The 25,991-nt window shown below is 29.4% G+C and overlaps 1 protein-coding gene across 1 annotated transcript; it reads left to right on the forward strand.

Annotated features, from left to right (window-relative positions):
* Window positions 1–806: 806 nt before the first annotated feature.
* On the forward strand, window positions 807–1,781 carry L3040_001845 (uncharacterized protein; the record flags this gene model as incomplete). The annotated part of the gene is made up of 1 exon (XM_066156914.1): window positions 807–1,781. The coding sequence occupies one exon, from the start codon at window positions 807–809 to the stop codon at window positions 1,779–1,781; it is 975 nt and encodes a 324-aa protein (XP_066012920.1).
* Between the last annotated feature and the right edge of the window lie 24,210 nt (window positions 1,782–25,991).

A 25,991-nucleotide genomic window follows, 5' to 3' on the forward strand; every position in this document is an offset into this window, starting at 1 on the left:
AAGCTGAAGGCTTAAAGCAAAGCATTGATATATGTATTAAAGCTAAAGTGATGTTGAATCAGAATCTTTGGACAGAAATGAAGGTAGTCAATAGGTCTATAAGAATAGTTAAGGATATCTTCTAAGAGGCAAGCGCCAAACCACGCGAAGAACTGCCACAAGGCATTATGATAGAGATCGAGGATTATACTAGTCCTACCTTCGAAGAAACTAGATGGTTCCCAGTATTTACCGTCGATCGAGACTTTTTTTACGACAATAAGCCTTGCAATCGTCGGCAGCTCCCTCTTCGCGTAGCTTACGCAATCACAGTATACAAGAGTCAAGGAATTTCCTTGATTAAAGCAGTGATTAGCTAAGCTGGGGCTGAATTTGCCCATAAGCTACACTATGTATCAGCTTTTAAAGTGAAGACTTTAGCGAGGGTTATGTTTAAGAATGTGTTTGATTTTTGCCGCTTCAAAAAGAAGTCTACTAGTACTAGTATTGATCGGGATACAGATCATGTGTATCGAAGGCAGCCTGCACAGCGGTTGTAAAACGTGTAAATATATATATTTGTGTATTATACAAAAGTTACAAAAGTTACAAAAGTTACAAAAGTTACAAAAGTTACAAGAGTTACAGAAGTTACAAGAACCAATAAAAAGCCTCTATTCCTCGCTTAATTCAAACAAAGGCTTATTGCCACGTGCATTTAATCCTAGTAAAATACTTTCTTTGCATTCAAACACTTTACTTTTACGACATACCAAAATCAAACAACACACAGCAATCAACCATTCATCGCCTTTCCTATTGCCATCATGAATACGAAGCAAGAGAAAGAGAGTACTACCAACTATATTGAAAAAGGGGAGCTTGAAGAAGGGGAGCTTAAAAAAGGGGAGATTGAGGAAGGGGAGATTAAGGAAGGGGGCATTAAGGAGGAAGGGGAAATTGAGGAGGAGGGCGACATTGAGGAAGAGGGCGACATTAAAGAAGAAAAGGATATTAAGGAAGAGGCTACTACACCACCACCAAAAACTCTTTTATTAGAGGACCTTTACTACGCAACCCCACAACGCGCTCCTATAGCACCATCATCCAGCTTGCCACGCCATCGATATGAGTCACCCGATCTCTTCGGTAGTGACGACGAGATGACCCGCATTATGAGTGAGATCAACCCTAAAGGACTCATCGATACCCAAAGCAGCCAACAGACCAATGATGATGCCCAAGGCGATGATAAGACACAAGATGATGCTCAAGGCAAACAAAAGAGCGAAGTAAGCAAAAAGAGAGGCCAAGATATTATACCCACGGATCTTTCTAAGTTCATATACACGATGTATAAGGACAAGAAAATATACGACGATCCCGAAGTACACCGCGCCTTCAAGCAGATCGAGCAATCGAACAAGATCAAGGCTAAAGCGGAAGCATTAGATTTAGCGCTAGATTTGCCCCTTCCTCCATTCTTTCCAACCTCTAAGCCAAGCATAGATACGATCTATCAATCTCTACCGCGTCCTACGCCTCTCGCACTCGCCCAGCTACTTAAAGGACCTATCAAAATCGAGTGCACCAAGTGCAGCAGCTTCCGCCCATTGCTATACTTCCCTATCCTGAACACTGGTCTGCGATTTACTACCTGCCTGGATTGCTATTACCAACGACGCTACGAGCTGGCTAAAGAGTACTTTATTCGGGATACAGCTCGGAAGTGTTTAGTTAGCAATTTAACAGATGTAATAATATCGGAATATACGGCGAAATTAGCGGACGAACCTTGTTAAGGCTGTTTAAGTCTATTCCCATAGAGAGAGCTAGATAACTTACATACCTGTTATCACTATCGCAATAAGCGGACCTTTTAGCGCTTATGTGTTTCAGATAGGCGTATAAAAAGGGCCATTCAAAGCTTAAAAGCTCACGCAAAGATCGAGCTTAAGGCTCATCGATTGATGGCCATAAAGGAGTATAAGCTCAACGAATTATAAGATGTACACCAATGGTTTATTATTAAAGGTGGTTGTATAGCTATTAGCAATTGATCAAAGGTAAACAATGTATTTAGATTGTAATTTTAATTGCGCCGAATCAACTATAACTTTTATAACTTCTATAACTTTTATAACTTGATAATTTTATATGATTATGCATGCCAAGCCGATAGATTTAGCAAGAGCGAAAATTTACCTATATTATAAAAGTTATATAAGTTACAAAAGTTACAGAAGTTACAGAAGTTACAGAAGTTACAGAAGTTATAAGAGTTACAAGTTACTTTATAAAATATAATATAGATATACTACTATACCGACGAATACGGCAAGTATGAGAATTTGGCTGAGCACGGACCTTTTTGAAAGGTGAATTCGTCTATCACTTTTGAATATTTACTATAACCCAAATATTCTTCCTAACCTCAACATCAACATCAACATCAACCTCAACTCCAACCTCAACCTCAACTCCAACCTCAACCTCAACCCCAACTGCAGCTACAACTACGATTACAACTACATCAGCAATATAATCTCACTCCGCCAGCGCAACCTTCGAGACGGACCTTATACAAGGCGGGTGGGTCGGCCGGATCCGGCCTATAGGCGGCAAGTACAACTACTTCGCAGGCAGCAGTGGCTGCTTTTACACCCCCTCCCCCCCCCTCAACAAGCCTTGCCTGTTGCCTTGCCTGTTGCCTTGCCTGTTGCCTTGCCTGTTGCCTTGCCTGTTGCCTTGCCTCTTGCCTTGCCTGTTGCCTTGGTTGAGCCCGCGGTGTAAGTGATAAGTGATATATTCTAGCTACCTACGCTAATATTATATATAGATTTAATCAAGACGACGATGATGAGAATGAGCCAATGATCTCTCGCTCTCCTTCCCTCTCCCCCCTTCATACCGTCCCCGCCGTCCCCGCTGCTGCCTTGCCTCTTCCCTTCTCTCTCCCTCTCCCTCTCCCTAAGGTTAAGAGAGAGGTAAAAGAAAATGAAGTGATAAAGGATTCTAGGCCCGCAATGTAAGTCATCTTGAGATCAAGTGATACATTCCCGCTACCCACGCTAATGATATATATATATATAGATTCGAAGACGACGACGATATGATTGAGCCAATGATCTCTCGCTCTCCCTCCCCTTTTCTCTTCGTCCCTTCCGCGCCATCGATTCCTATCAGCGTCCCGGCTCCTAGCCTCGCCCCGGCTCCTATATTCTTCGCCGCCGCCGTGCCCCCCCCTGCTACGCCACCTGCCACCCCTCGCCCTACAAGCTTTAGACCGATCCTACCTTTACAATAGAGCACAAGCGTAAGTATATTTCACATCCTTTATTAATGCCTATTGATCAAATCAATAGATGTTTGCGTCCCCGCCGGCCGTTGGTAAAGGGACCCCCCTTACTAAGGCTCAGCTTGAACAAGCCCAATCGACTGCCGGGTTTGCGCGGCTCCCTTAAGCCTGGACTACCCAAAAGAAGAACAAGGACCCATACACGCCTTCCGCTATAAGCATATAGTAGTCGTATAAGCAATCGGACTTATCAAAGCTCCCCCCCCCTCGCCGTGCTGTCATCGGCCACGTCGGCCGTATCATAGAGACCGAATTGTAAGAATTACCCTCCCTTATCTTCTAGCAACCTTAAGCTAATACAAATATATAAGGGTGAGCCAGTAGACCCGCCTTGCGATGCGTGCGCTGCTGCCCGCCAAGAGTGCTAGGCATACTCTTCGGCCGGTAAAGCACAAATATCTAATTCGAGGGATGCGTGTGCTCGCTATCGGTGGTCTCTTCGGAAGTGTACTGCGTCTAAAAAGAGCCCACGTAAAAAACGTGGACCTGGACCCCCTTCTCCTGCTCGAGACCTTCCCCCCCCCCCCCCCCTCCTCCAGGTGCACCTCCTACAGCTGGGTTAGAGATTCGGGTTTAGACCCTCTTTAATGCATATTCTTGGACCTGATAACTCTTATAACTTTTGTGACTTGTATGATCTTATAGCCTTTGTAACTTCTATAACTTTTATAACTTCTGTAACTTTTGTAACTTCTATAACTTCTATAACTTTTGTAACTTCTGTAACTTCTATAACTTCTATAACTTCTATAACTTCTATAACTTCTGTAACTTCTGTAACTTCTATAACTTTTGTAACTTCTAATATTTTCGTAATATAAGTAAATATATAAATATAAGTAATAAAAAGGGTCCGGGGTCTCCCCGGTATAAAAATGAAAAGATAAGTAATAAAAGGGAGTTCAAGGGGGTCTCCCCCTTATAATAAAATATAAACGCGATGATAACTTTTGTAATTTTTGTAACTTCTGTAACTTCTAATATTTTCGTAATATAAGTAAATATATAATTATGAGTAATAAAAGGGGTCCGGGGTCTCCCCGGTATAAAAATGAAAAGATGAGTAATAAAGGGGGGTTTAAGGGGGTCTCCCCCTTATAATAAATTATAAACTCGATAGTTTTTAATATAATAATACTTTTATATATATTTACTTTTATTTTACGATCTATTTAATAAGTTTGATATTTAGCAAAACATAAAGTCCGATATAATATTATCAACGAGCTAATTATTAATTTTATAAAAATCTAATTTAATAATATACTAATGAGTAATTAGCCCGTTGGTGACACTACAGAGAACTTGGTCCTCTGCCCTGGTAATATTTAAAAGAGTTTACGAGCTACTTAATATGCTTCGCTCAACATATTACACTAGTTAAAAGACTTTTAACTTAACTAGTAAACTTATTAATTAGCTAGTGCGCGTGATTCCTTTTAATTATATAGAAAGAATCAGCTCTTTTAAATTTTAAAAAGCAATTAGAATTCAGATACTTTTACAACCGAGTGTTTTGCAATTGCAAGTACTTTAACGACCGTTACGAAATTACGAATATATTCTTTAATCGCTTAAAAAGAATCTAACACTTAGTTTTTTTTAACTTTTATTTTCGATAATTATTAATTTCAAATTCAAATAATGATTTTATAATCTTCTTAAGCTTTATATGATCCTTTCGCTTTTTTATAAATTCTTTAAATAATCGCTTAAGGTCGTTATAACAAGTACTTACTTAAATTTATTAAGGTTTAATTAATATACAAAGATAAAGTACTTATAAAAATCTTAATTTAAATATAATCTTTGCAGCTTTCTTTTCGGCTGCTGCTATGCGGTAAATAAAATTAATATAATCTAATAAATATTAAAAATAAAAGCATTTAATTAAAAATTTATTATATAAAACGATAAAACACTTTATAATCGTATTAGCTTATAATTATATTTACAAGCTCGAATATTTATTATAACTAAAGAATAGATAAAAGAAATTTATATTTTAACGGACGCTTGCCGATTTATTTGTAAGTGCCGTTTTATTATCTATATATTAATCAAGTTATTAATTTATTAAAGATTGTAAACTAATTAAACTCGATCTTTATTAAAATAAATAATGAAACTTATTATTCTTTTTCTATTAAACGAACGAACGGTCGAAACGCTCGGTGTATAATAAAAATGCTAAACGAAAAAGAGCGTAATCGTAACTAGTTAATTAAAATAAACGAATATCAAGTTAAGCGATTTTTAAATAACGGTTATAAAATTAAGCTATCTATTAAATAGATTAGTAAAAACGAATATAACGACGGATATTATAAAATTGATATTATTAGCGAGCAAAAGACTTTTTATATACAAAAAAGAAGTATCGCAAAAAAAAAGGTAATAAATTCGATAGCTTGCGAAAGCCTTTTGAATTTTATTATTATAAATTAATAAATAAGTTTATATAAATAGTTTTAAAATCGTTATTATATTAAATAAAATATATATATAATTAATTATAAATATAATTTATAAATGTAAATATTAAAATAATTTATTAATATATTTATATCGACTTTAAATACAATAAGTCGATCAATTCTTTTGATTCAAAACTTTAAGATATAACGACCTTAAGCGATTACTTAAAAGAACTTACGAAAGCGCGAAGGTTTATATAAGAGCTTAAAAGAATCTTAAAATAATGACTTAAAATCAATAATTACCGAGTATAAAGGTCGAAAGTAACTAAAGTCTATATATATAAAAGTAAAAGCGTTAAAGACTCGTAAACTATAATTTATAAGTTAAAAGCGAAGAATAAGAGAATACGAAAAATACGAAAGAAAAAAAGAAAGAAGTAGCTAAGCGCATGTAAAGTGCGTTTAAAAGACTTAACGTATCGTTATATAAGAAACCGACGATTAGTAAATGTGATTAGTAAATATAATTAATAAATATAATTAATAAATATAATTAATAAATATAATAAGTAAATATAATTAATAAGTATTATTAATAAATATAATTAATAAATAAAATAAATAAAAGTATTTTTATAAAATACAAAATTTATAATTAATCGTGAATTTTATTTTATATAAACTTAAGCATTAAGTTTAAGAATGATCTCAATTCCGTATCGCTATCTTTAACGCTGTAAAACAACTTCGGAGCTAGCTCGTTCTTTTTCCAAATCAATTGCATAACGCGTTAAAATAAAATAAGATCGTAATTAGCTTTTTTAAATTCAGCATTTTTTTCGAATCTTTTCATATTCTATTAAGCGGCTAGACCCGGCAATTCGTATTTAATCTTATCGGTATTTGCTTTAATTTTAGCTCGCTAATATTTCTTTTTATTAAAGGAAAAGTAAACGTAAAAAGGCTTGATTAAATGAAGACTAAAAGTTATAATATTAGTTCAATTAATTAAAAGCATAATAAAATGAATTTTTATTTAATTCGTTTTAAAACCGTGCTTACTAAGTCTTAAGCTATTAATTTAAAAAAAGCTTCCTTACTCTTTAAATTAATAGCTCAGCACTTTATTAACAAAGACCGCGTTACACTTTGCTAATAGCGACGAAATTGCTAAACGGTTATTATATAGCGTGACTTTATATTATTAATAAAATATAAATATTTAAATAAAATAAAAGCTTATTTATGCGTGCTAATATGCTAATTGCCGAGTGACCTTTTCTATTTCTTTATCGGTAATCGAAACGTATTTATCGCGAAGTATATTATTATTTTCTTTTTCGTCTTTTCGCAAATTAAATTCTTTATAAACTTCTTCGTTTAAATTGAATGCTTTATCAACTTAATCGCTATTTAAGTATTTTCTATTATTGAATTTAATTGTAAAAGAAGCGGCTTGCATAGCAAGATTATCCGCGTAAATGCTTCGATTCTTTTTAAAATCGATTAATAAATTGCTTAATAAATTAAAAAAAAGAAAAATTACCGTTCATCTATAAGATTCTTTCGCATTTCGGCTTATCGAGTTTTCCTTTTAGCTTTTAATACTTAAGAATATTTTAAAGTTTATTTTTAAATTGCAAAAAGCTAATTAACGGCCGCTTGATCTCGTCTTTTAGCTTTTCGAAGCTTATTTGCTTAAGGATCTTATTTCAGCTTTGCTATACGAGCATTGGCTTTTATCGTATAAAGATTGGTTAATAATTAGCTTCTTTTTAGCCTTCTTTTTTAAGAAAAATTAATAAATTAATAAAAGTTAAAATACTACGTAAAAAAAATACTTACTTTGCGCTTGTTAAAGTTTTTTAACACCGGATTGCTTGCCGTTACGATTGCCGTTGTATTGGCCGCATTCTAAAAAAGACGTTTTTAATTAATAAATAAATTAGTAAATAAAAAAATGATTCTTATTATAGATTTTTCAATCCTTTTTATTAAATTAAGCTAATTTGTATTTGCAATAATACTTTCTATCGAATCAAGTTGATAAGCGGCTATATTAAATAGTATTATAAAGAAGCTAAACGTTAAAAGTAATTGTTTAAAATAAAATTAAAAGTAGTAGAATAAAAGTATTAAGGTTAAAAGTAAACTCGTATATTCTATTTTTAAAACATTTTAGCGCGGCCGCTAGTAAATTCACGAAGTGATAAAGTAGCTGCAGTTAAGATAAAGCGGCCGCAGCTAAGTTAAAGCGGCCGCTTTACGTAATTTTTACTTTATAAAGTAAAGTTTAATTTTTTTTTATTATTACTTAATAATCAATTACAACTATCGCTTTTTTATTTATTACGCTTTTGAATACAACGCTATTCATTGCTTTATAAGGTCGTCCTTTTCTTATTTAAAATTATTAACTTATTAATTATAAATTAGATTATCGCGATCAAGTCTCTTTATTAATACTTTTAAATAGCTTTTTTATTAAACGAACTTTTGCTTTCGGACCGACCTTTTTTTACCGATATACTAAGCATTACGGCTAAAAGAGATAACGCAAGCTAAAATAAGTTAATTGATAAAGCAATTAAAAATCAAGCGATTAAAGGTCAAGCGGTTAAAAGTCAAGCGGCTAAAGGTTAAGCGGCTAAAGGTTAAGCGGTTAAAGGTCAAGCAGATAAAGACGAAGCATAAGAAAGTGAAGCAAATATAATACGCGGCGAAAGCGTAAAAAAAGAAAACTTAAATTTACAAAGTGAATAAAGTAAGTTTATATTTAATTAATCGGAGTATTATTAATACTTTTTTAATTACTTTGCTTAGCGCAAATCTTTATCTTTAGTCTAGCAAAGCTTAATTAGTTACGGATGCGCTAGACCTTACTTTTATTAAGAGCCGCGCTATTACAATTCGATAGCTATCCGATTAATATTTAATTAATAAATTGATTAGTAAATCAATTGCAAATAGCTAATAAGCATTTACAAAAATTCTTGACTTTACTTTTGCTAAGCGCCGCGCTATTATAACTCGATAGCTATCCGGTTAATATTTGATTAGTAAATTGATTAGTAAATCAATTGCAAATAACTAATAAGCATTTACAGAAATTCTTAAAACTTCGCGCGATATTGCAAATCTATAATAAAAAACCGATTTATTTTCGTCTTTTTTTCGCTAAATTTCTTAAAATTAAGTTAATAAGTATTAATTACTTTATTAATTAATAATTGCTAATTTTTATCATTTTAAGTAACGCTCTTTAAATACTAATAAACTCTTGCGCAAATACAAACTAGCACTTATCATCTCTTAGACTTCGATCCGGTAATGTTTTTAATTTATAATTAATAAATATTTATTAATTAAATTTTTCTTTAGCAAACGCAATTAGATTTACTTTAGCTATTCAATCCGAAATAAACAAAGATATCGTTTTTAATAATACTAGCATAAGTATTAACAGCTTTCAATAAGTTTAATTTTTTTAAACCTTTTTCTTTCGTTCGCTAATTGTTTTAAAACTGCTTTAAAAGCAATATAATAATCGACGAGTCAAGCGAGTGCATCAGCTCAGCTTTAAAACGAAGATCCGTCTTACGACTTAAATGTTAAAAACAATTCTTTTATAACTGCTAAACCTTTTTCTACTTTTATTAGCAATCGTATTAAAAAAGCTTTCGCGCAAAAAGCTTTTAAAAAGTCTCTTATTATCTCGAGCCTAATTATAGCTATAAAAACCGCGACGAGAACGATACTTTATAATAATACAAATGAAGAAGAGCAAAGCGATAATAAAGAAAACTTAAGTGAAAATGATATTCTTTTCTTTTAATGTAAAAGAGCTAAAAAATCATTTTCGACGGCTAAAGCTGCTCGCTTCGTTCTATTAACTAGCAAATCACTTTCGATAGCTAAAACTTCTTTTCGTTAAAAATCTAAAAAAAGCAAGTATCTTAAGAAGTCTATAATTGTTGCGAAAAAAAAAAGTTTAAGCTAACGAAAGCGCCGTCGCTATAAGCTAAGAAGTAAATTTAATCAATTAATAAATTGATTCTTAAATACAATTACTGATTTATATAGCTATTGCGTTAAAAGAGATCCGACGATATTAAAAAAGCATCGAGCTTTTTATTAAAAAGACTCTTTTCTAGCGTCTTGTTCGAGAGATTACTTACGATTTTAAACAAGACTTTAAATTTTAAAGCGATGCTTTAAAATGTTTACAAGAAGCTTTAAAGGTATTCTTCGTAAAAGAGTTTAAAAGTAAGTATTTATATATTTATTTACTAATCGATTTATTAATCGATTTACTAATCGATTTATTAATTACTTTTAATAACGAACTTATATGCTATTTACGCTAAACGAGTAACGATTTAAAACAAAGATATAGCGTTAGTTAAGAAATTGCGAGAAATCATAACTAGAAGTTTTGTTTAGTAATTTTAGTTTATTATAATATAATGCAATGTAATTGTAAAGTATAATATATATGATTAATAAATATAATAAATAAATATAATGATTAAGTAAAATTAGTAAATATTCGTAAATTTGTTTTATTTTTAACGGCTTTATATATATTATTTTTAGCTGTCTTACTTTAAACTTATAAGGTTTCTTTATCTCTCGTAAGGAATTTGACTTAAAAAAATCCTCTTTATAAGGTTTAAAAAAAAAAGTCCTTTATCGGCCAAGACCTTATAAGGGGAATGGGGAGGAAAACCCTATGGGGCCCCCACCCTATGGAGCAGCCTAACGCGTGCACGGACCACCTTATTGTAAACACCTTGCCTGATAGGGTACCTGCTATGGCCACTAAGGCCACATTAGACGGACCTATCTTTTATAAAAAGGCACACATCTTCTAGCTAAAACAATCAACGAGCTTTCTATTCACCTTTTTTAACACTTCTTTTGTAAGACTATAAAGTCTAGCTTTAAAACTAAGCTTTTGTATAGTATATCTTTTTAAGTGCTTTTATATTAATGACTTACGCAAGGATTCAAACCTTTAGTCTTTGTTTTTATATAGTTTATTACAATCGCTTAATTCGTAGTCAAGTTGATTTTCGTTCATTTAGCACTTCACTTTATAATTACAACTTTAAAACAATTAAAACCTTATTCTCGATAAGTTCGAACACCGAAACGCCGAAATAGCTAAAATGCAATATTTCGGCTCTTCGGCAAAAACTCTTTTTTATAATTAATAAAAAAGAATTTTTATTTATTAATGAAAATACTTTTTTATACTTTAGCTTTTATCTTGAATTAAAGCAATTAATATAATCCGGAGTTATTAGCGAAGCTAATCAATTGATTTTTAAGTTTTTTATAGTTTTGATCTTAATTATTAGTTTACTTTTGCATAAAGTCTATTCTTTTTAATCTCGAATCGAAAATACTTTACGAAAATCGCTTATTTTACTCGTGAACTCGATTCACGAGTTAAAATCAAATAATTTAAAAACTTTTTATTAACTTAATCTTTCTTAATATATATATATATTTGATTTTTAAAATACCGAAAACTTTCTTAAGATTTCTAATATCGAAGTCGACGCAAAGTCACTTCTCTTTTCGTTAGAATTTTTTAAATTTATTAAATCTTTTAATCGTATTCTTATAAGCTTCGGATTATTTTTATTTTACTTCGACTTTTAACTTGAACTTTTACCGCTATTTTTATCGGAAACACTTACTTCGAAAATGCTTTTTAAAATGAATATTAGTTTTAAAATTTATATTACTCTTCTTTTTCTTGCTCTTTTTGTCTTTCTACTAAGCTTTGCGCTAGTTATAATCGACCTTGCTATCTTTTACGCTTTTATAACTACTCGCATGTTATTATTAAGTGCTTTAAAAGCTCTTTGCTTTAATAGTATTAATATTACCGACTTTATTAAGAAGTACGAAAAGACTTATAATAATTTTAATATCTTTAAAAATGATCGGTTTATTAAACTCTTCCGTTATTGCGATAACTTTTGCAAAGAAGTTATTAAAAGTTTGCTCGAATAAAAAGCTAAGAAAGATTAAGCTGCTTTCGTTAAAGCTTTAAGAGCCGAGTTTCGTAAAAACGATACTTAATAGATTAAAGACTTAATCGCTTTTTTACGAGAATTTGCTATGTAAAAACGAAATATTAATAATTTGAAAAACTATTATCGCACTTTCTCTCGGGTCTTCGAAAGGCTTATTTTAATACATCTTTTAAACAAGACCGAATAAAGCCGCTTATTCTTTTTCGAATTGCTCGTCGGAATCCGAAATAAAACGATTAAGTATTATAAAGTCGACGAACTCGACTTAAACTCTTATACCGCTTTCGACGACTTCGCTGCATTCGCTTTTAAAACCGATTAAAGTACTAAGATTATCGAAGTTATAAATCAAGAAAAGTCTTTTTTAATTAACTTTATTAAAAATATTCGAACTTTAATTAAAGAATACATCGAACTAGTTAGCGTTCTTAAGTCTATTAAGAAAGCTTTAATAATAATGCCGTTTATTCGTAAACTACGGTTTACAAGTGAAAAAAAAGAAATTAATAAAGTAAGTTTTATAATTAAAAAGTTTTTTAACTTGCAAATTAATATAATTTATAATCGAATTGATTACTTTAAAGATTAAGTCGTTAACTTAACTTCTCGACGCTTTATTTAATCTTAACTTTAAGTTCGATTCGAAAACCGCGACGAAGCTTTTATTAAGTATACCGCTTAAGATGCTCGAAATAGAATTAGCTTTAAAAATAGAGTTCAGATTGCTATTATCGGCTACGGATTATAAAAACGAAAAAGAAAAAGAAGTAAAAGATACGAAAACTAAATGCAAAATTATAGCTTTTACGAGAACTCCGAAAACACAACTTAAGCTTCTTATTAATACCGAGATAAATATAAAGCTTTTAAAGATATAATTAATAAAAGATGTATTCATATTAATAATTACGAACGCTTTTATTTAAAGCTTAAAAAGATCGGCGCTTTTATCATTTAAAAAAAGCAAAGAAAGACTTAGTTTAGATTTATCGTTTTAAACGTTCGTAAAACGAAATACGATAATATCTTAAAAAATCGATTTATTAACGGACTTAAGACTTATAAACACTTGCTTTTTTATTAATAACTAATTTAATAGCTAGCTTAATACTAGCTCGATTAAAATACTTAATAATTAACTAATTAGCTAAAAGAGCTTATTATTATTTTTAAAAGACTAGTCGATATTAAGAACATCAACGTTATAAAATAAATTAATACGCTTAACTACTTATCTAATATAAAAGTTGCTTCGATCGAGATCAACGCTATTGCAAAAGATAAAGCTAAAAAGTCTTTTTTATTTTCGAAAGGATTTAAGCTTATTAAAATTAAAAAGAATATCCGATAATAAAAAGAAAAGAACTACGGTACTTTTAAAGCTCGTGCTTCTTAAGAATCGGATACTATTATAAAAATAAACTTAAAAGACGGGTTATTCGATAATGTAATTAAAAAAAAGTCTTTTAGACCTTTTAAATTAACTAGAGCCGACGAAGTTATAAAAGATATAAAAAAAAAGATTAAGATTATTTAACGAGTGTTAGAAAAAAGGAAGAAAAAAACTTATAAACGAAAAAAGTTTATTAACCTTTACGTTATTATTAAAGCTTAAGAAAAAGCAATAGCGGCGATTATAAAATCAAGAATCGAAGTTTAAATTAAAGATTTGTTCGGACTTAGCTTTCGCTTCGATAAGCTATTAAGCTATTATATTTTAATAGTTCTCGATGTTAAAGAAAACGTAAAAGTCTTTTAAAGTAAGCTTATTCTTATAAACGCTTCAATTGTTAAACGTTTAAATCGGAATAAAAAAAGCAAGCTAGACTTTTTAACGACGCAAATTCGCAAACAACTTATCGCTTGTAATTGCTTCGAAGTAACGATAAAGACTTTAAAAGTTTTTATTAATATCGACGGTATAATTAAAAGTAAATCCTTTTTCGATAGCGGATTTAAAATCAACGTAATAAACAAAAAAGTAATTAAAATAATTAAACTATTTATTATAACGGATCGAGCTTTAATTTATATTATCGTGTTTAAAGATCTTTATAACTTTAATAAGTAAATAAACGACGTCGAAGTCATTATCGGCGGAATCACTAATTACGCCGATTTTTTTATTATTAATAATAATAATTACGAAGTCATTTTAAGCATGCTTTTCTTTTTAAAATCTTAACTTTTCTTTTTTTATCTCGATAATAGCACGATAAAAGTTTCTTTTTAAAACTACGATCGATTTACTTAAAGATAAATTATTATTGCAAAAGACAAATCGGATTTAATCGAAGACTTAAGAAACTAATAACTAGTATGCAAGCTAAGATAAATGCTAAGTTAAAAAGAAGCTTAAAAAGAAATTCCGCTTGTGAATTATAATTCAGGAGTAGATCGGCATAAAAACAATAAAATTATAAAAAAACAATTCAATTTAATATTAAGCAAAGCTTATTAAAATTAAAAACATTAAAAATATTTACAATTAAACTCGATAAATCAAAAAATTTTATATTTATTATCGATAACGATAAAGACTTTTTAAAAAAGAATATAGTAAAAGTTAATACGATATATAAAAAGAAAGCGGAGAAAGTCAAACCGATAGATTTAAAAGTATCAGATAAAAAGATACTTAAAAGAATCGACGATTAGTTTAAGCAAGATAAAAAAGCGAAACCTTTTAAATTTAAAAGACTTTTTTTAAAATACTTTATTAATAGGTTTTTAAACTTAAAAGTTAAATTAAGATTAACGAAAGAACGATTCGAAGCACTTACGATTAGCTTTTAAGTTACTTCGAAAGAAAGAAAGCTGCTTTATTAATGCTTTTTAAATCGAAAAGAAGCGATAGCTTAAGATTTTACTTATCTTAGCTAAGTTTAAAAAAAAGTTATACTACTTTAAAAGATTAAAACGGTGCTTTACGAAGCTTAATAAAAAAAAACGTTTATTATACCGAAAGCTTTATAAAAAATAATTATTTTTATATTAAAAGAACGATTAAAGCAAAAGGTCTTCGAATTATACTAAGGCTTTTATTAAAACAAGTGGTTTATTATAATAAAAAAAGAAAAAGGAAAATACAAATTGATTATTGCTATAATTAAAATGAACCGTATAACAATCAAAGACGCTAATATTGCTTTAAACGTAAATTAGTTTTCGAACGAATTTACTAGTCTTACGATAGTTATATTCTTAAACTTTTTTTTTAAATACGATCAATTCTTTTTCGACGTTAAGTCTAAAAATATAATAGCTATTTAAACGCTTATCGGACTGCTTCGAATAACTCGAATACTTATAAAAGCAATTAATTCGATTGCTTAATTCGTTAAAGTTATTTACAAGATCTTTATAGATTGCATTCTTAACGTCTGCTTACTTTATATAAATGACGTAAGAGTTAAAAGATCTTAATCTTTTTATAATTACAAAGAAGTTTTGCTTGAAATACAACGATTCGTTTTAAAACATATTTAAAACATCGATAAAGTGCTCGTGAAGTTTAAAAAAGCTAAAACGACCGTCGGAACGAAATCTTAATACTATATGCTTAGCTTTAATATCGTTAAATTCGTTACGGATAATGAAAAACGCTACTTTTAAAACGTTAAAATTAAAAAGATATTAAAATAAATTAAGTACGAAGATATATTAAAAGCGCGAGCTTTTATTAAGATCGTAGTTTATTATAAAATTTAAATTAAAAACTTTTTTACGATTACTACTTTAATCTACGCGATTATAAAAAAAAAAGTCGAATTCGAATAGTTAAAGCTTTAATAAAAAGCGATGAAGCTGCTTAAGAAAGCTTTGCTTTTTGCTTTCGCTTTTATTAAGATTGATTATAGCAAAAACGGAAAGAAAATTTATTTAACGGTAAACGCTAGTTTTAAAAGATAAAAAGCAGTATTGCAGCAAAAAGATTCCGATAAAAAGCAATATCTTATTAAGTTCGAAAGTAGTTTTTAAAACTTTACGAAAAGCAAGTACGACGCGATTAAGCGAGAATGCCGCAATGCTTTAAAAGCTATAAAAAAAATAAAAAGCGAATTATACGAAGTTCATTTTATTTTAAAAACCGACGTTAAAGTATTAATTAATTAACTCAACGGATTAATAAGCGACTTGCTTAAAGCTTTCGTTACGAATTGAATTGCGTAAATAAGATTAATAGATTTTAAAGTTAAGCATATCTTTAAAATTAAAAACACGACAACGGACGGTCTTTTTAAAAAAAGAAAAAAGCATCTTTTAAATATTAAAGAAAAAGAAGAAAAAGATATTAACGATTAAATTATTAACGAGCTAAGCATTATTTTAATATTTTCGATTAAACGACTCGTAAACTATAATTCACGAGTTAAAAAAAGAGTTTTAAAACACGATTACTCGTTCGACTTTAAGCTTATTGCTTAATTCTTTATTACTTTTAAACGCTTTCTTTCGATTAAGACTTACGACTTCTAGAAGTTTAAAAATAAAGTACTTAATTATTTAGTTAAAGATAATCACTTTTATAAACGAGCAGATAATTCTTACTCGATCAAGCTAATTATCGACGGAACTTAAAAACGCTATATTATTATTTCCGATTCTTATTAAGAATCCGAATATAAAAGAGCTAAATCAACTTATTATCGTACGTTAAAACTCTTTTTTTAAAATAAATGCTACGAAGATTGCAAAGCTTTCGTTTAAAGCTATAAGCTTTATTAAAAACGCAAAGCTAAACGAATAAAAAACTTTTTATACTTGACTTAGTTTATTTAAATATAATCAAAAGTCAACTTAAACGTATTACGAGTACTTATTATCGATAAAAAGATGATTTGCTTCGTACTAACTAAAGAAGATCTATTTAAATAGTTAAAAAAACGACTACTTCGATCGGCTAACGCCGAATCTATTATTAAGTTTTTTTAAAAAAATATCGTTTGCCGTTACGAATTGTTCGAAAGATTAATTATCAATAAAAGACTTGAAAACAAAGCAATTGCTAAAGCTTTCGCTATTAAATACGAGATTAAAAAGGTTTAGATCTCGAGCTATAATTTAAAAGCAAATAGAATGATCGAGAAAAGATATAAAAACATTTTAAATAGTTTATCGAAAATTATAAATAAAAGATTTAAAGATTAAGTTCGCAAATTTAATAAGATGCTCTTTGCGGTTTAAATATCGATATACGCACTTATTAAAATTACTTTTTTCTTTTTAAATTACGAACGAAAAGCTAAGCTACTTTTAGAATTACGATAGCTAGTTTAAAAGTTATTATTATAGCAAAAAGTTCGATCTCGCGCTGACTTGCTTGTTATAAAGTTTAGATAATTAAAACTCCGAGACGAAGATATCGACGAGATCATTTTAAAAAAAAACGCTATCGATTTGTTATTAAAGTTATTTAAGAACGAATTAAAGTCTTAAAGTCGGAACTTATTAAAAAGAAAAACTTAATATTACTTTACGACGTTAAACGCAGCATCGATATGTTCGCGGATATTAAACTAGATTATAAGTAGCTAAGACTTTATATCGTTTTTAAAGCTTACGACAAAAGATATTATAAACTTTAAAAAACCGATAAAACTAAACTTAAAAGCACTTTTGCAACTAATCGCTTTAAACGATTTTATCGCCGCGATTAAACTTTCTTTTCTTTTAATAAAAACAACAAAAAAAAAAAAAAAAGATTCGGATTCTTTAAACAATTTAAACTTTAGCGAATACGAGCTTTTTAACGACGGCAAAAATAAACTACTTAACTTAAAAGTAATCTTTAAACTTAAGTTTATTAACTTTTAAATCATTTTTTTAACACTTTCGAAAAAATAAAAACTAGTTTATAAAATTGTTTTTTAATTTGTTTTCTTTTACTTTGTTTTTCTTACTTTCATATCTTTTCTTTATTCTTTACTTATTTTATAAAAGGACGTGCTTTTAATAATCACTTTTTTTGTTTTAATAAAGAAAAGTATTTCTTACGTTTGTTTTTTCACTTTTAAATCTGCTTTTTATTATATTCTCGGTTCTTTTTTTGTTCTTTTTACTTTATTAGCTATTTACTTATTTTATACAAATTGTTTTTATTATTTAATTGTTTTTCATTTGTTTAAGCTTATACGGCTATTTTTTATTTTTTATTTAAGACTATTCTTTTGTTTTAAGCGTGCTTAACTACGTATATTTAAAAGTAAACTGCTATTAGAAAAAGTAAGTCTTCTTTACAAATGTACTTATATAAGAAAGCTCTTTTCTTTTTCTTTTTAACATTTTCTTTTTTTATATAATAATAATTATAACAATACTATTATTACTTTTTTTTTATAACTATATAATATTATATTAATACTAACGACTTTAATTATTACTTAATCAATTATTATTATTATTAGCTTTTATTCCGTTATCTTATGTTTAGCTCGTAAACCGTAGTTTACGAGTTAAATATGCTTTTTAAGTCAGCCGCCGTTAAAAGAAAAGCTCTTGTCCGTAATATATCTTTTAGTTTATTAATAAGCGAAGAGCAAGCCGTTTTAACTTAATAATCGAGTTTCGAATTAAAGTTCGAAAAACGAGTTATTAAGACCTTCGATAAGTTCTTTTAAACTTACCGTTAAATAAGCAACTTTAATTAATTAGCTATACTTAAAGTAGCAACTTTCGACTTTAATAATAGATTAAATAAAGAAGACGACTTGATCTTGTAATACGACTAGTTCTTGCGAGCCGAATGCGCAAGAAAAAATATAAACGTTAAAGACCTCTTTTCGGCTTACGATTAGTTTATTATTAAAATCACTGTTATTTATTCTTTACGCAATAAAAACGCCGAAAGACATAAACGAATCAAAAGAGCTTTCGACGGCGTTCGAAAGCAATTGTTATATAACGACCACTTTAAAGCTATATACACTTTAGTCCGTAACGCTCGTTAACTAAGCGTCATTCTAAAGAACTGCACCTTTAACGCTTACGCTATTTAAGTTATTAATTATTATATTATTACTTATGTCGCTTTTTAAAAGATTATAACTAATATAACTCGAAGACGCAAGTTTATTAAGCTTAATACTACGATAATCAACTTCATTTGTTAAGCCGTAAAAGATAAGAACAATATTAAATAAAAAGATAAAATCGTTATTTTTAACGAAAGACTTTTAAAAAAGTTAAGATTAAAAGTTTTATTATATAGCTTATTGATTTTAACTTTCGATAATATTAAAAGCGAATACGACGAGCTTAAAAAACGTATAGAGTTTGCCGACGAGAATTAAACTTAGAATTTCGTTTTATAAAAAGAACTCGAATCCGAAATTCTATTCGTAAACTATAATTTACGAATAAAAGATGATTTAGCAACCGAAGCGAAACTAAGTCAACTTTTTACGCTTAAGACCTTTTTGCTTAGATTATTTATTACGCGCTTTTCGCTATTATTAGCTTTGTCTTAAAAATCGACGTTATCTTTTGCTAATAAGCTTTCGAACGTTAAATTAATTGCTTCGATTATATTTACTTTACGCAAGTTTATCGACGCGAGCTTTTTTTTAACTTTTAAACTTAAAATGCAACGCGACTTTTTTAAGAATTAGCTACTATTAGTACTATTCGTTAAAGAAAGAGACAGCTTCGAGTACGAACTAGCTAAAGCTATATCGAACCGCTGCTTAAGATTCGTCGAGATTAAAGACTTTATAAGTATAAACGTAATTTTTATTAACTTTTGCTAAGACTTTTATTAATTAGCTTTCGATCGCTTAAACTTAAACGAGAATATCGATAATGCTTTTTAAATTGCCGCGGAATCAATTAAAAAAGCTATTAGCTAGATCCGCAAGCTTTTAAAAAACGAATTTTTTAATAACGCGATCTTACGACTCTTCGACCGTCGTAATTAAATAAAAGTAAATAAAAAAAAAAGCAAAGTAATAAACTACTTTTTGCTATCCGAGATCTTTAATTTAAGCTTTAATAACAACGATTACGATTATATAAAAGTCTTTTAAGAAGTAAAAAACGTATTAAAATTTAAAAATAAATTTAAAAAACTTTTTAACTTAAACGTTTAAACGAAGCTTTGCTTTAGCTATAAAGTCTTATTATCCGTTACCGACTTATTAGATAAAATCTTTTGCGAAGTCTATACTTTCGAATACGTTAAATACTTTAAGCTAGCTACGAAAAGCTTTATAATAATAATGATCCGTTTTAACTTGTGTCGATTCATCGAAGCTTTTTAAATTAACGCTTTTAATAACTTTATACTTCATTCGAGCAACTAATCGATGTTCGCTATTAAGATTAAAAGTAGTACTTTAATTAAAAGAATATCTAGCTTAAGCTCTTTTAAGTTTAAAGTTAAGCCGATGTCTTTTAACAAGCTGAACTAAAGCACTAGCTTAATAAGCATTGCTTAAAAGAATAGCTTTCTTAATATTATAAATGCGAGTAGTTATACGAAAGTTTAGCTTATATTAAAAGCTTCTTTTTTAAACGATAAGCACGGCAATTAAACCTTTTTTATTATTATAAATAAAAAGATTTAAATATACTTGTACTACTTTCGAACTAATAATTTAAAAAGAGCTTCGATTAGTGCACTCTTTAATATAATATACTTTTTAACTTAACAAGTCCTTCGAAGCTATTATAAGCTATACTTTATTGCTTTGCTTAATCGCCGAAACGAGAACTATAAGCTTATCGCTTACTCGAAATCCTTTTAGCTTTTTAAATATAATAATAATGCTCGAATGATTACGATTAAATACGACGCTAATACTAAACGATTCGTGAACCGTAGTTCACGAATAAAAAACAGAGTTTTAAATTACTACTTAATGCTTTACGGCGTAAAAAATTAAATCGAAAGCTTAGCTATTTAGCTTAAAAGCTATACTTACGATATTACCTTTAGAAAGACCGTTAAATAAAAAGCTTTTAAACTTAAATCGAAGACTTTAAATGCTTTTAAGAATATTACGCTACGCTAACCTTTCGCTATAATTAATAATCTCGCTACTTTTATATCCGTTATCACGAAACAAAGTGTTTTCTTAAATATAAACGCTTTTTAAAATTCTTTTTATAAATAAGCTATCTTTTTTAATAATTACACCGCTTTGCTAAACGATAGCACTTTAAAAAATAAAGTCAACTTTGCAAAGCACGCTTGCATTATCGTTTTAAAACGCATGCCGCTAACCTTTCGATAAAAAGTTATTAATAAATTAAGCTAGCCTTTCGCTATTATAATTTAGCTAGATTACGTTAGTTTCGTATTAAAAGCTTTAATCGAAAGAATAAATTAAAACGAACCTCGAGTAATAAAAGAATTGACCGTTATCTTTATTATATCTCGGACTTAATTTTAAGAACACTTTATTAAGCATAAGAAAAAGTTGTTTTCGGTATTTAAAAAAAGATTTGCTATCGTTTTAAATGCTAAAGCTAAGACTTACGAAGCTAAGTCCTTTTTTAAAAGCAAAAGCCGCCGAGCTAACGACTTTATAAACGCTGATAAGTTAAAAGATTTTAAAAAGAGCTTGCGATCGATTGAGTTGTTTTTTAACGACTCCGATTCAAGTATAAAGATTATTTTAAAAAGTGCGAAATCTACTCGTAAACTACGATTCACGAGCTAAATCGGCAACTTTAAAAGATCTTCTTCTTAGTTAAAATTTTTAAACCGCGCATTTGATAAAGCTATAAAAGCTTTAAATAATTTGTTTAAAAACGAAAACGATTTAATTAATAGCTCCGGACTTTATTTTAACTTCGCTGACTTTCCGTCGGCCAAGTTCACACTTATTAACGATGCTATTAATAAGCGCAAGAACGACACGCGCTTTTTCATTTTTAAAGATGCTGCTATTAGCACGTTATCGTTTAATGCTAGCTTTACTAAAAAGAAAAGACCTTCTTAGCTTAAAAAAAACGAAAGAATTAAAAACGTAAGCACGGAAAAAGATTATAAAGAAGCTGCTAAAGCGTAATTTAAATATTTAAATGTTTAAAGTTTAAAGACAAGATACTTTCTTTTTTTTTTATATATTAAATTTTTTCTTTCTTTTATATTCTTTTTTTTTTTTCTTTTTTACTTAATAATAAGCGAAAGCGCTTACTTATTTTATAAAAAGACGGATATAAACACTTTGCTTAATAAGGTACCTGCTATAGTTATTAAGGCTATACTAAACGGACTTATCTTTTATAAAAAGGCATATATCTTTTAGCTAAAACAATTAACGAGCTTTCTACTTACTTTTTCTAACACTTCTTTTATAAGACTATAAGGTCTAGCCTTAAAGCCAGGCTTTTGTATAATACATCTTTTTGGGTGCTTTTACATTATTTTATTTTTTTATAATGACGCGTCATTTGTATAGAAGTGCACGGGCCACTTTTTTTTTTTAATTAAGCTATTATTAAGGCTAATAAAGCCGTATATAAAAAATTGCGATATGCAACAAAACTAAAAAAATACGTATCGCGGCGCGTCGACGCGTCGACGCGTCGACGCGTTATATAGATACGCGTATATAGACTTTTTTCTCTTACCAGGCAGAGGACCAAGTTCTTTGTAATGTCACCAACGGGCTAATTATTCATTTATATATTATTAAAATTGTATTTTTATATAGTTAATAATTAGCCTATTAATAATATTACTTTAAACTTGGTCTTCCGCCTGGTATTAAACTTATTAAATAAATCGTAATATAAGACTAAATATATATAAAAGTATTATTATAATAAATATCTAGGAATTTATAATTTATTATAAAGAAAAGGCTCTTTTAAACCTTCCTTTACTATTCATATTTTTATTTTTAAACCGGGGAGACCCCGGACCTCTTTTATTACTTATAATTATATACTTAATTATATTACGAAAAAATCAGAAGTTACAAAAGTTATAAAAGTTACAAAAGTTATAAAAGTTATAAAAGTTACAGAAATTATAAAAGTTACAAAAGTTATAAAAGTTATAGAAGTTATAGAAGTTACAAAAGTTATAAAGGTTACAAAATTTACAAAGGTTACAAAGTTAAAAGGTTATAAAAGTCATAGAAGTTATAAAAGTTATAAAAGTTATAAAAGTTATAAAAGTTACAAAAGTTATGAAGGTTATAAAAGTCATGAAAGTTATAAAATTTATAAGAGTTATTAAGTTTAAGAATATCTATTAAAAGGAGTTTAAACCCGAATCTTTAACTTAATTATTAAAAGTGCACTTAAAAAGAAAAGAAAAAGAAAAAAAAGAAGGTCTCGAGCAAAAAAAAGAGGTCTACGTTTTTTACGTAAGCTCTTTTTAAACGCAATACACTTCCGAAGACCTTATCGATAGCGAGCACACGCATTTTTAAAATTAAATATTTATGCTTTACCGGCCGAAAAGTATGTTTAGCACTCTTGGCGGACAACGGTGCACGCATCGTAAAGCAAGTCTATTAGCTCACTCTTATATATTTATATTAGCTCGAAGTTATTAGAAAATAAAAAAAAGTAAAAAGTTAATGCTTATAATTCGGTTTTTATAATACGGCCGACGTAGCCGATAATAGCACGGCGAAAGAAAGAGAGCTTTAACAAGTCCGATTGCTTATACGATTATTATATGCTTATAGCGGAAAGCGTATATAAGTCTTTGTTCTTCTTTTAAGTAGTTTAAGCTTAAAAAAGACGCGCAAACTCGGCAATCGATTAAGCTTATTTAAGTTAAGCCTTAATAAAAAAGGTCTTTTTATTAACGGCCGGCAAAGACGCAAACATTTATTAATCTAATCAATAAGTATTAATAAAAGATATAAAATATATTTACGCTTGTGCTTTATTATAAAAGTAAGATCGGTCTAAAGCTTATAAAGCGAAAGGTAACAAGTAACGTAGCAAAAAAGAGTACGGCGGCGGCGAAAAATATAAAAGCCGAAGCGAAGCTAAGAGTCGAAACGCTAATAAAAATCGATAGCGCGAAAAGGACGAAAAAAAAAAAAAAAAAAGAACGAGAGATTATTAGCTTAATTATATCGTCCTCGTTTTCGTCTTCGAATCTATATATATATATATTATTAGCGTAAGTAACTCGAATGTATCACTTGATCTTAAAATAACTTATATTACGAGTTTAAAATCTTTTATCACTTTATCTTTTATTACTTTATCTTTTTTTACTTCTTTTTTAACTTTTCTTATTGCTAAGTTTATAGCAAAGAAAAAGAAAGAGAAAAAAAGAAGCAAGGCAGCAGCGAGGACGGCGAAGACGGCGAGGACGGCGAAAACGGCGAAGACGGCGAAAACGGTATAAAAAAAAGAGAAGGAAAGAAAGCGAGAGATCATTAGCTTATTCTTATTATTATCGTCGTCTTGATTAAATCTATATAGAATATTAGCGTAAGTAGCTAGAGCGTATTACTTATCACTTATACCGCGAGCTTAATTAAGGCAACAAGCAAAGCAATAGGCAAGGCAATAAGCAAGGCAACAGGCAAAGCAATAGGCAAGGCAATAGGTAAGGCAATAGGTAAAGCAAGAGGCAAGGCTTGTTAAAAGGGGAAGAAGGGGTGTAAAAGCAGCTATTGCTGCTTGCGAAGTAGTTGTACTTGCCGCTTATAAGCCGGATCCGGCCGACTTACCTGCTTTGTATAAAGTCCGTTTCGAAAGTTACGCTAGCGGAGTAAGATTATATTGCTAATGTAGTTGTAGTTGTAGCTGAAGTTAAGGTTAAGGTTAAAGTTAAGGTTGATATTAATATTAAAGTTAAGGTTAAGGTTAAAGTTAAAAAAAATATTTAAGTTATAATAAATATTAAAAAGTGATAAACGAATTCACTTTTTAAAAAGGTCCGTGCTTAGCCAAATTCTTACACTTGCCGTATTCGTCGGTATAGTGTAAACACCCTGCCTGATGGGGTACCTGCCACGGCCACTAAGGCCATACTAGACGGACCTATCTTTTATAAGAGGGCACACATCTCTTAGCTAAAACAATTAACGAGCTTTCCACTTATCTTTTTAGCACTTCTTTATAAGACTATAAGGTCTAGCTTTAGTGTCGGGCTTTTATATAACACGTCTTTTTTTCGGTGCTTCTACATTAGTGACTTACGCAAGGATTCAAACCTTTAGTCTTTGTCTTTATACAGCCTATTACAATCGCTTGATTCGCAGTTAAGTTGATCTTCGTTTATTATTCAGCACTTTATACTTAATTATAACTTTAAAACAATCAAAACTTTATTTTCGATAGGTTCGGATACCGAAACGCCGTAATAGCCGAAGTGTAATATTTCGGTTCTTCAGCAAAAACTCTTTTTTATTATTAATAAGAAAGAATTTTCACTTATTAATGAAAATACCTTTTTATACTTTAACTCTCATCTTAAATTAAAGCAATTAATATAGTCCGGAGTTATTAGCGAAGCTAATCAATTGATTCTTAAGTTTTTTATAGTTCTGATCTTAACTATTAATTTACTTTTATAAGAAGTCTATTCTTTTTAATCTCGGATCGAAAATACCTTGCGAAAATCACTTATTTAATCCGTAAACCCGGTTCACGAGTCAAAATCAAACAATTTAAAAACCTTTTATTAATTTGATTATTTTTAATACATATATATATTTAATTCTTAAAATATCGAAAACCTTTTTAAGATTTCTAACATCGAAGTCGGCGCCGAGTCACTTTCTTTTTCGTTAGAATCCTTTGAATTTATTAAATCTTTTAATCGTATTCTTATAAGCTTCGGATTATCTTTATTTTACTTCGACTTTTAATTAAAATCTTTACTTTTACTTTTATCGGAAACACTTGCTTCGAAAATGCTTTTTAAAATCAATACCGGTTTTAAGATCTATATTACTCTTCTTTCTTTTGCTCTTCTATTAAGCCTTGCGCTAATTATAATCGACCTTGCTATCTTTCACGCTTTTATAATTACTCGCATGCTATTGCTAAGTGCTTTAAAAGCCTTTTGCTTTAATAATGCTAATATCATCGACTTTATCGAAAAGTACGAAAAGACTTATAATAACTTTAATATCTTTAAAAACGATCGGTTTGTTATGCTCTTTTGTTATTGCGATAACTTTCGCAAAAAGGTTATTAAGAGCTTACTCGAGTAAAAGGCTAAAAAAGATTAGATTGCTTTCGTTAAAGCTTTAA

The sequence above is a fragment of the Drepanopeziza brunnea genome (assembly GCF_022702325.1).
Source record: "Drepanopeziza brunnea f. sp. 'multigermtubi' strain 214-2 chromosome Unknown ctg2, whole genome shotgun sequence".
In the NCBI taxonomy this organism is placed as follows: domain Eukaryota; kingdom Fungi; phylum Ascomycota; class Leotiomycetes; order Helotiales; family Drepanopezizaceae; genus Drepanopeziza; species Drepanopeziza brunnea.